Genomic DNA, 11,529 nt, shown 5'->3' with positions numbered 1-11,529 from the left:
CCGACTCTGCCGGCTGCCCACCCCCGCCTTTGAAGAGGGGCCGCCGTGGGGTGCAGGGGATGCAGAGGAGGGCAAAGACCACAGGGCTTCTTGTGGGGCAGGGGCCGGGGGGAGGGGGCCTTCCCCAGCACAGCCCGGAGAGGGGCCGGTATCCAAGAAACCGTCTCCATGGAGCCCCCATCACACCCTGAAGGCTCATTGATTCGCTGCTACTGCTTTAATTCCCTCCCGCTCCCTGCCAGGGGCTCACGCAGCCCGGGAACGTGAGCAGCTCTCGCTGCGTCCTGCGGGGGGCGCTGCTGCCCTAGTCCCAGGGGGCCCTGGGTAAATAGTCGCTGACTGGCCCCAGACGGGTGACTCTTGGTCCCCTCCCCCATGCCCCCGGCTCATAGGTGTCTGGCCACCACGCTGCAGGGGCGGGGGTGGTGGCTCGGCAGCCAGGCCCCAGCCCCCCTCTCGTTGCCAGTCCCTGACGCCATCCCCCAGCCTGTTGGCCATTGGCTGCTCCGCCAGGGCCCGAAGCCCAGGGGTGGGGGTGGCTCACCCCTCGCTCCCTGCTCACAGGCCCCCAGGTGGCTGGCACTTGGATTCCGCCCCCCGTCTTGCTGGGAGCGGCCACGTGGAGGCTTCTCCCCGGGCCTCTGGTGCCTCCCTTCCCCTGCTGGCGCTGGGACCGGTGCCCGGGTAGCTGGGGCAGGCTGAGGGGCGCTGCCAGGGGGGCTGGGCCGTGCTGCTGAGACTTGCTCTGCTCGTGGGGGAGGTGAAAGGCTCGTGCCAGTGGCAGAGACTTGCTGGGAGCTGGGGCCCCCCGTACCCCCCTCCACGGGAGCCCGCAGGGTCAGCGTGAGGCCACGCGGCTGGGTGGAGGGAGGGGTCGTGCAGCGTGGCCTGGAGTGCCCAGTGCGGGGGTCACAGCTCCCCGCCCCCATCCCGGTTCGCCCGTGGGAATCTCCTCCCCAGGGCTCAGGTCTCCACAGCTGCTGGAGGACAGGGTGTGCCAGCTTCTAGCCCATGCCCGACACCCCCCAGCCTCGTCTTTCCCCTTTGCTATGGGGGTGGTTCCCTCCTCTGGGCGGGGCTGGCAGGTAGGGGGTGCAGGCCCCCCGGTGAGCGGGCTCTAGCGGGTGCTGCGGCTGGGCCCCCCACCCCCCGTGTCTGGTGCAGGCGCCGAGGGTGCGGCTGGAGACTCACTGGCCCTCACGCGCTCTCCTCCCCCAGGGCTCTGTACACCTACGAGGATGAGTCTGACGACCTGAAGCTGGCTGCATCGGGAGGTAAGGGGATCCCAGCCCCCCCCTTGCTCTGCTGACCTTGCCACCCAGCCAACACCCACGGGGGTTCCCTCCCTCCTGCCAGTGCGGGGCTGCACCTTGGGGGCTGCAGTTCTGGGGGGTTGAGGGAGCCTAAACACCCCTCCCCCAAAAAACTTGACACGGGGGGGCGGGGTGGACAGACTGTCTGTGGTTTCTCCCTGCCCCGCCCCCTGTGTAGGACAGACTGACTGACTGTGCTTCCTCCCTGCCCTGCCCTGCCCTGCCCTGCCAGGAGGCGGCTTGCAGGAGCTCGCTGGCCACTTCGAGAACCAGAAGGTGATGTACGGCTTCTGCAGTGTCAAAGAGCCCCAGGCAGCGCTGCCCAAATACGTCCTGGTCAATTGGGTGAGTAGGGCCAGCGGGGGAGGGGGACTGGCACAGGCCTGCGGGGAGGGGGACAGGCACGGGCCAGCGGGGGAGGGGGACCGGCGCAGGCCAGCGGGGAGGGGGACGGGCACGGGCCAGCGGGGGAGGGGGACCGGCGCAGGCCTGCAGGGGAGGGGGACCGGCACGGGCCTGCGGGGAGGGACACCTCCTTTGAGCCCGTTTGCAGAGCATCACGTTTGGGATGATGAGGCTCAGGGTCCGGTGTGGGTTCCAGGCAGAACGAGAGCTGGTGCCTGGAGACGGGACAGGACACAAGCCAGACGGGCCCGGAGGCGCCAACGGGGAACAGGGAGGGGAACTGACCACTGGAGTTCATTGGGAATGTCCTTGCTGCAGGCTGGGGCGGATTCTGCCTTGCTTGGAGTCTGTAAATCCAGGCTGGCCCCTCTCTCTGGCTGAGCCAGGGGCTCTGTGCTCTCCGGCCTGTGTGGCCTGAACATCCAGGAATACCCACCCCACCCGCCATCTCCAGAGTCCCTGGGCTTGGAGGCTGGGCGGGGCCGGTGGCGGGGCCCTAATGCACCGGGCCCCAGGGATCCCTCCTGGGCTCAGTGCCCGTCATGCTCCTGTGCTGCCACCTAGTGGACCTCTGCATCCCTCACTGGACCCAGCTGGGCTTGGGTGGAGGGGGGTCTCCAGACCCCGGGAGTGTAGCCTGGGTGGGTTGCGCCCCACCCACGTAGCATCCAGGCCCACCCAAGTCTGAGCAGGGTGTGGTGCCACCACGGTGGTGCGGAGCGTCACTCGAGCACCTGAGGTGCAGGACGGAGCTCTGCACCTGCCCGTCAGAAAGCGACGCTCCGACGGCTCTGCCCTGCCATTGTCTGAGCCGCCCCGTGCCCGTTCCCAGCCCGCCAGGTGACGCCCTGTCTGGGGCACCAAGGCTAGGAAGAGGGTGTCAGGGGAGACGCTGAGCAAGCACCATCTGTCATTGCCCGGCCACTCCTCACTGCGGCCCTGGCACCCCCTGCAGCCCCGTCTCACTCTGCTCCCCGTGCCCTGGCAGGTTGGGGAGGATGTGGCCGATGCCCGCAAGTGCGCCTGTGCCAGCCACGTGGCCAAGATCGCCGAGTTCTTCCAGGTCAGTGGGGGGGGCTGGATTAATTGGGGTGCAGTAACAGGCCCAGAGAGTCTGAGGTGTTAACGTGACCCTGCCGCTGTCCAAGGTTAAACAGGGTTAAACAAGGGCTGGGTTTGGTATCCAGAGCCCTGGGGCTCCTGAGTGCCAGGCGAAGGTCCTGCCGAGCCCCTCCCCCACCTACCCCCCATCAACCGTCCCCTGGGGACCGTTTGCTGAAGTGACAGAAAAAGAAAAGTTTGAGCCTTTGAAATGTGATTGTCAAGCCAGGCTTTCGTTCTGCACAGTCCCTCGTTCCCTTCCTCCGGCTGCAGTCGGGAAAGGGGCAGACCGTTGTCTGACAGCCCCGAGGCTGGGAACTGCCTGAGGCGTGAGCTGGGCTGGGCCAGAGCTGCGGGTCCCTTTCCCGTGGGGCTGAACCAAGGCAAAAGTGCAGAGGGGAGAGAAAGGAGTGACATTGAAACACGCAGCCTCCCTGGCCCAGCACGGTGAGGCCTGGCAAACGTGTACTGGCCACGGCTCACAGCAGTGCTGCGGGAGACAGTCTGGGCCAGCAGAATTTCCGATCCCCAGGCAGGAGCCTTACACACGAGGCTTTTGGGTTTGCACTGATTCCCTCTGTCTTTCCCCCTCACTGCCAATTGTGCTGGGACCTGCACCCCTCCGCTGGCCAGCTCACAGCTAGGCTCGTTCAGAGCCCCGGGGAGGGGGCGGGGGGCAGGCGCGGACCAGCCCAGGGGAGCTGGACCCTGAGGCACCCAGAGGCAGGAGCACAGCAGTGCTGGGGCCAGGAGCGGGGCTGGCATCACACTGGGGGCGTGTCAGAGCTGGGCTGGGGCGGTGCAGCTGTCGGCTCAGATCCCGCCCCCCATGCCAGCCGGCCCGGCTCTCCCATGCTGCTCTCCTGGTGCAGGGTGTGGATGTGATTGTCAATGCCAGCAGCGTGGAGGACGTGGACCCGGGGGCTATCGGGCAGCGCCTCTCCAACGGCCTGGCTCGCATCTCCAGCCCCGTGCTGCACCGCCTGCGGCTGCGAGAGGATGAGAACACCGAGCCCGTGGTAAGGCCCCGCGTCCAGCCTGCCTGCCTCAGCCGGGCTGGAGGGGGAGCCCCGGCCCGGTCCCCCACCTGCATCCCTCTCCCTAGCAGGTTAGAGAACCTGCCCCACCAGCCATCCCCAGCCGCCTGGCCCAGCCCCACTGCTCAGGATCTGGGTCTCTCCACTGTGGGACTGGGGAGATGGGCCCTTATCTGGCACCTGTAGAGCCCTGTGGCCCCATGCTGCCTGGCTCCAGCATGGGGGGGGGCTGATCCCAGGGTACCGCCAGGCCCTGCCCCCCCCCCCCCCCCCCCAATGCTGGGATACTGCTGCACGTCGCTGACCCCCGTCTGTTCCAGGGCACGACCTATCAGAAGACCGATGCGGCTGTGGAGATGAAACGGCTCAACCGGGAGCAGTTCTGGGAACAGGCCAAGGTAGGGCCAGTGAGGGGCCAGCTAATGGGCTTGCCATGGGGCAGAGGCAGCAGTCTTGGGGCACCACCACCCCATATACCCTGGCTTGGCCCAGCCCGTAGGTCTCTGCAAAGCCTGAGCTGCCCTCATCCCAGACGCTGCCTTCTGTCCTCTGCACTGCTCACCACCTGTGGCTAGGAAATGTGGCCCATACCCAGGCTGCCTTTGTCCTGGGCCTGCCCTTGAGAGCTCCCCTAAACCAAGTGGTGTCTGGGGTAGCCAGGCCAAACCTGAGCAGTGTTGCAACCCCATGCACCAGGGCGCGGTGCTCGGAGCGGGGAGCCGGGCCCAGCCAGGGGGATGCATCAGAGCGCGGTGCCGGGAGCCGGGGACGCACCAGGGTGCGGTGCTCGGAGCGGGGAGCCGGGGACACACCAGGGCACGGTGCTCGGAGCGGGGAGCAGGGGATGCATCAGAGCGCGGTGCCGGGAGCCGGGGACGCACCAGGGCACGGTGCTCGGAGCGGGGAGCCGGGGATGCATCAGAGCGCGGTGCCGGGAGCTGGGGACGCACCAGGGCACGGTGCTCGGAGCGGGGAGCCGGGCCCAGCCAGGGGGATGCATCAGAGCGCGGTCCCGGGAGCCGGGGACGCACCAGGGCGCGGTGCTCGGAGCGGGGAGCTGGGCCCAGCCAGGGGGATGCATCAGAGCGCGGTGCTTGGAGCGGGGAGCTGGGCCCGGCCCGGGGAACAGGAGCTACTGCTGCAGGGTGAATGGGCCGGACTTGCTCTCCAGCATCCCTGCAGTGCCAGTTGGTTTGGAATGGGGAGGGATTAGGGGTTCACTGTCAGGTTTTGCCCCAAGTCCCCCCAAAAACCTCTCTGTGACTCTGCTCAGCTCTGGGTGCTGAGCAGGAGATTGTCCTTGAGCATGGCCCCTCTGGTGCTGCTCGGGACCTCTGATGCCTCTCCACGGTGTACGTGGGGGTGTCCTGCGGGGCCTGGGGCAGGCAGGGCCTCTATGAGCTGTGGTGGATGGATGGGGTCCCCATTGGGCAGGTAGGCAGGTCCCCTTGGCGCGGGCGGGCGGGTGGAGGCCCTGCAGGGCTGACGGGCTGCCCCCGCAGAAGGAGGAGGAGCTGCGGAAGGAGGAGGAGCGGCAGAAGGTGCTGGAGGAGCGGCTGCGCTTTGAGCAGGAACGCATGGAGCAGGAGCGCATGGAGCAGGAGGAGCGGGAGAGGCGCTATCGGGAGCGCGAGGAGCAGATTGAGGAGCACAGGCAAGGGCTGGGCTCGACTTGGTTCTCAGGGGAGGTGTGGGAGGATTTGTGTCCCTCCCCCCCCATGTGGTCAGGGGATGAGGGGCTGTGTTCTTTGGAGGTGCTGACCCATGGGGCCCACTGATGGGCAGGAGGCACCGGAGCGTGGGTGGGAGCTGATCGGGGGCTGCTGGTGGCTGCAGATTCACCCACATGCTGAGATCAGCTCTGCATGGGAAGGCTCGGCTAAGGAACTGCCCAGCACTCAAGTGCACCCCCCCCTCTAGGGGGCAAACCCAAAATTACACCATCTTGCGCTGCACAGCGTAAGCTCCTGAAAGTCGCCCCTCCCTCAATGTGGAGAGGAATAGAGACAGCTTTCTGCCCCAAGTTATGATTTCCACACACACACTGGTCTTAGACAAAACAAGTTTATTAATTCCAAAAGATAGATTTTAAGTGGGGCTGTCGATTAATCGCAGTTAACTCACGTGATTAACTCATAAAAATTAATCACGATTAATCACAGTTTTAATCGCATTGTTAAACAATAGAATACGAACTGAAATTTATTAAATATTTTTGGATGTTTTTCTACATTTTCAAATATATTGGTTTCAGTTATAACCCAGAATACAAAGTGTACAGTGCTCACTTTATATTATTTTTTATTACAAATATTTGCACTGAAAAATGATAAAAGAAACAACATTTTTCAATTCACTTCATATAAGTACTGTAGTGCAATCTCTTTATTGTGAAAGTGCAACTTACAAATGCAGATTTATTTTTTTTGTTACATAACTGCATTCAAACAAAACAATGCAAAACTTTAGAGCCTGCAAGTCCACTCAGTCCTACTTCTTGTTCAGCCAATCGCTCAGACAAACAAGTTTGTCTACATTTACGGGACATAAATTTGTCTGCTTCTGATTTACAGTGTCATCTGAAAGTGAGAACAGGCGTTCACATGGCACTTTTGTAGCCAGCGTTGCAAGGTATTTACGTGCCAGATATGCTAAACATTCGTATGCCACTTCATGCTTCAGCCACCATTCCAAAGGACATGCTTCCATGCTGATAATGCTTGTTTAAAAAAAAAAAAAAAAAAAGTTAACTAAATTTGTGACTTAACTCCTTTGGGGAGAATTATATGTCTCCGGCTCTATTTTACCTGCATTCTGCCATGTATTTCATATTATAGCAGTCTTGGATGATGACTCAGCACATGTTCGATTTAAGATCACTTTCACTGCAGATTTCACAAAATGCAAAGAAGGTACCAATGTGAGATTTCTAAAGAGAGCTCCAGCACTCGACCCGACGTTTAAGAATCTGAAGTGCCTTCCAAAATCTGAGGGACGAAGTGTGGAGCATGCTTTCAGAAGTCTTAAAAGAACAACACTCATATGTGGAAACTACAGAACTCGAACCACCGAAAAAGAAAATCACCCTTCTGCTGGTGGCATCTGACTCAGCTAATGAAAATGAACATGCGTCGGTCTGCACTGCTTTTTATCAAGCAGAATCTGTCATCAGCATGGACCCATGTCCTCTGGAATGGTGGTTGAAGCATGAAGGGACATATGAATCTTTAGTGCATCTGGCAAAGATCTTGCAAAGTCGGCGAACGCCTGTTCTCACTTTCAGGTGACATTGTGAACAAGAAGCAGACAGCATTATCTCCTGCAAATGTAAATAAACTTGTTTGTCTGAGCGATTGGCTGAACAAAAAGTAGGACTGAGTGGACTTGTAGACTCTAAAGTTTTGCATTGTTTTTGTTTGAGTGCAGTTACTTTTTGTACATAATTCTACATTTGTAAGTTCAACTTTCATGATAAAGAGATTGCACTACAATACTTGTATGAGGTGAATTGAAATACTTTTTTTTTACAGTGCAAATATTTGTAATCAAAAATAAATATGAAGTGAGCACTGTACACTTTGTATTCTGTGTTGTAATTGAAATCAATCTGTTTGAAAATGTAGAAAACATCCAAAAATATTTAAATGGTATTCTATTACTGTTTAACAGTGCAATTAATTACGAGATTAATCATGATTACTTTTTTGAATCACTTGACAACCCTAATTTTAAGCGATTATAAGGGATAGCAAACAGATCAAAGCAGATTACCCAGCAAATAAACCAAAACGCAATCTAAGTGTAATATACTAAAGAAAGTGGACAGGTGTAGCAAATTGTCACCCTTAATTTTGTTTTAGGCAGATTGCAGAGATTCTTGAGGGCAAGCTGCCCTTGCAATTATTCCTTTCATAAGCCAGACACCCTCTAGCCTGGGCTCACCCCTTCTTCCCTAGTCCAGTCTTTTTGTTCTCAGATGTTTCCAGCAGTCCTCTTTCCTGGGCAGGGAGTCGGTGAAGAACGAACCATGATGTCCTCTCTCCCCTGCCTTAAATAGCTTTTGCATATGGCGGGAACCCTTGTCTCCCAGTTTGATTCCCACGCCCGGTCAGTGGGAAAACACGAGTATTATAGAATCATAGGACTGGAAGGGACCTCGAGAGACCATCTAGTCCAGTCCCCTGCACTCCTGGCAGGATTAAGTATTATCTAGACCATCCCTGACAGGTGTTTGTCCAACCTGCTCTTAAAAATCTCCAATGATGGAGATTCCACAACCTCCCTGGGCAATTTATTCCAGTGCTTAACCACCCTGACAAGGAGTTTTTCCTAATCTCCAACCTAAACCGCCCTTGCTGCAATTTAAGCCCATTGCTTTTTGTCTTATCCTCAGAGGTTAAGAAGAACAATTTTCCTCCCTCATCCTTGTAGGAACCTTGTATGTACTTGAAAACTGTTATCATGTCCCTTCTCAGTCTTCTCTTCTCCAGACTAAACAAACCCAGTTTTTTCAATCTTCCCTCATAGGTCATGTTTTCTAGAACTTCCATCATTTTTGTTGCTCTTCTCTGGACTTTCTCCAATTTGTCTATAGAATCATAGAATATCAGGGTGGGAAGGGACCTCAGGAGGTATCTAGTCGAACCCCTGCTCAAAGCAGGACCAATCCCCTTCCTGAAATGTGGTGCCCAGAATTGGACACAATACTCCAGTTGAGGCCGTAGCAGCGCGGAGTAGAGCGGAAGAATGACTTCTCGTGTCTTGCTCACAACACTCCTGCTAATACACCCCAGACTGATGTTAACTTTTTTGCAACAGAGTTACACTGTTGTCTCATATTTAGCTTGTGATCCACTATGACCCCAGATCCCTTTCCGCAGTACTCCTTCCTAGGCAGTCATTGCCCATTTTGTATGTGTGCAACTGATTGTTCCTTCCTAAGTGGAGTACTTTGCATTTGTCCTTATTGAATTTCATCCTATTTACTTCAGACCATTTCTCCAGTTTGTCCAGATCATTTTGAATTAAATCCTGTCCTCTAAAGCACTTGCAGCCCCTCCCAGCTTGGTATCATCCACAAACTTTATCTGTGTACTCTCTATGCCATTACCTAACTCACTGATGAAGATATTGAACAGAACCGGACCCAGAACTGATCCCTGCAGGATCCCACTCGTTATCTCTTCCAGCATGACCGTGAGCCACGGATAACTACTCTCTGGGAATGGTTTTCCAACCAGTTTTGCACCCACCTTATAGTAGCTCCATCTAGGTTGTATTTCCCTAGTTTGTTTATGAGAAGGTCATGCGAGACAGTATCAAAAGCCCTACTAAAGTCAAGATATACCACCTCTACCCCTTTCCCCCATTCACAAGGCTTGTTACCCTGTCAAAGAAAACTATTGTGGAGTCCAGTACCAGGTGACTTGGTCACATGTCTCTGTAGGGCCACCGCAGCCATGACTCTAAGGCTGTTTGCAGCATCCCCAGGAAGGCTTCTCAGATGGGAGATTAGCATCTTCTAAGACCTATTGTTCTCCTTAATGGCCCTTCCCAGCTTGACATCTAGACTGATTGCATTCTGTCTAGCGGACATTCCCCAGGTGTAAACCCATTTGTAATAGATGCATAGACAATATTCCTAACTTCAGATACCAAAAAGATACATGCATACAAGTAGGATAATCATATTCAGTAAATCATAACTAGAGCCCTACCAAATTCACGGCCATGAAAAACACATCATGGACTGTGAAATCTGGTCTTTTGTGCGCTTTTACGCTATCCTATACTGATTTCAAATTGGGAGCCCTGACTCAAAAGGGAGTTGCAGGGGGGTCACAAGGTTATTTTAGGGGTATTGCCACCCTTACATCTGCGCTGCCTTCAGAGCTGGGTGGCTGGAGAGTGGTGGCTGTTGGCTGGGTGCCCAGCTCTGAAGGCGGTGCCCTGCCAGCATCAGCACAGAAGTAAGGGTGGCAAGACCAAATCCTGTCACCCTTAATTCGTCGCTGCTGCCTTCAGAGCTGGGCAGTTGGAGAGTGGCGATTGCTGACGGAGAGCCCAGCTCTGCAGGCAGCAGCGCAGAAGTGAGGGTGGCAATACTGTACCATGACGTCCTTACTTCTGTGCTGCTGCTGGCAGGGCTCTGCTTTCAGAGCTGGGCTCCAGGCCAGCAGCCGCCACTCTCCAGCTGCCCAGCTCTGAAGGCAGTGCTGCTGCCTGCAGTGGTGCGGAAGTAAGGGTAGCAGTGTGGCCACCCTCCCCCCACAATAACCTTGTGACTCTCCTTCCTCTCTTCTCCCCCCCCCCCACTCCTTTTTGGGTCAGGACCCCTACAATTACAACACCATGAAATTTCAAATTTAAATAGCTGAAATCATGAAATTTACTGTTTAAATCCTGTGACCATGAAATGTACCCAAATGGAGCGTGAATTTGGTAGAGCCCAACTCGTACCCTTTCCAATGACCCCTCACGTGCCTTCTCCTGCACAAAATACATTAGAATTATGCCATACTCGTGTCGTCATATGACTATGAAGAATAGGGGGCAAAATGCCAAAGGCTGTTTGTGGGCACCCCGCACTACCCTGCGTGCATGGCGGTGCGGCGTGGAGGGTGTGTGCGGAGTGGGCGTGGTGTGGATGGAGCGTGGGGGGCAGGGGGCAGTGTGGATGGAGGGTGTGGGAGGCAGGGCATGGCGTGGGTGGGGGGTGGCGTGGCACGGATGGAGCGTGGGGGGTGGTGTGGGGGGCAGGGCGCGGCATGGATGGAGCATGAGGGGTGTGGGGGGCAGGCGTGGCATGACATGGATGGAGCTTGGAGGGTGTGGGGGGCAGGGTGCGGCATGGGTGGAGCATGGGGGCGTGGTGTGGAGAGGTGGGTCTGGGCGCGTGCTTGCTGGTGCATTGTTGGGGGGGTCTGGGGGCTGCCCCCAGCAGCTGCTCAGGCCCCCTCGCTGGCTGTCGTGGCAGGCGGAAGCAGCAGACTCTGGAGGCGGAAGAGGCCAGGCAGCGTCTGCAGGAACAGTCCATCTTCGTAAGTGACGTCCTGGGGTCCTCCCCCGGCGTTGAACGCCAGCGGCTCTCCAGCCCGCCCAGGGCGCACCTACCGGCTCCAGCCCAGCGCCACTGCCTGAGGCAGGGGCCAGTGCTTAGTTTGTGGCTGGCGGTTCGTCGCCCCGGCCCCTCTTTCATTGCAGACCATCTGTGGCCAGCCCCCCTGCCCTCCGGAGCCCCCCTGCCTCTCTGCCACCACCGCAGGGGGGCCTTGGATCCCACAGTGCTTCTGGGAGGGGTCCCTGGGGTGGCTCTGCCCGGGGCTGGGGGGCTGCGGTCGGGGCTGACGCTGCCTCTCTCCCCAGGGCGAGCAGCAGCACGAGGAGGAGAATGGGCAGGAGCTCAAGAAGTCGGAGTCAGAAGTGGAGGTGAGTGTTTGGCCCGGAGCTGCTCTCCCCCCCTCTGGGGGGGGCCGGGCAGAGTCAGCCCATGGAAGGGCAGTTGTGGGTTTAGGGATGTGTTCGGAGGCCAGGCCATGGCAGGGTGGGATTTGGTCTGAAGCAGGCCATGGTGGGGAGGGGTGGAGGGCGGATGGCAGGGCAGGGTGCGGCCAGGGGGGCTGGCCACAGACGGTGGGGTGAGCAGAGCAGGGCACGGTGCAATGGGGTGTGGA

General features: G+C 57.6%; 1 protein-coding gene across 1 annotated transcript in view; it reads left to right on the top strand.

The window, feature by feature from the left end:
- Positions 1-1,218: 1,218 nt before the first annotated feature.
- The window catches only part of DBN1 (drebrin 1), a gene marked incomplete at its 5' end in the record, with an annotated part of 15,563 nt that continues 5,252 nt past the window's right edge, over positions 1,219-11,529 (top strand). The window contains 8 exon segments of the mRNA XM_034780375.1: positions 1,219-1,274; positions 1,546-1,658; positions 2,707-2,781; positions 3,692-3,838; positions 4,177-4,254; positions 5,359-5,510; positions 10,833-10,896; positions 11,222-11,284. Coding sequence (XP_034636266.1) covers positions 1,219-1,274; positions 1,546-1,658; positions 2,707-2,781; positions 3,692-3,838; positions 4,177-4,254; positions 5,359-5,510; positions 10,833-10,896; positions 11,222-11,284 — 748 coding nt within the window.

The sequence above is a fragment of the Trachemys scripta genome, chromosome 8 (genome assembly GCF_013100865.1).
Source record: "Trachemys scripta elegans isolate TJP31775 chromosome 8, CAS_Tse_1.0, whole genome shotgun sequence".
NCBI classification, from domain to species: domain Eukaryota; kingdom Metazoa; phylum Chordata; order Testudines; family Emydidae; genus Trachemys; species Trachemys scripta.
Note: the sequence above shows the minus strand (reverse complement) of the source record. Positions and strands in the feature narration are given on the sequence as shown.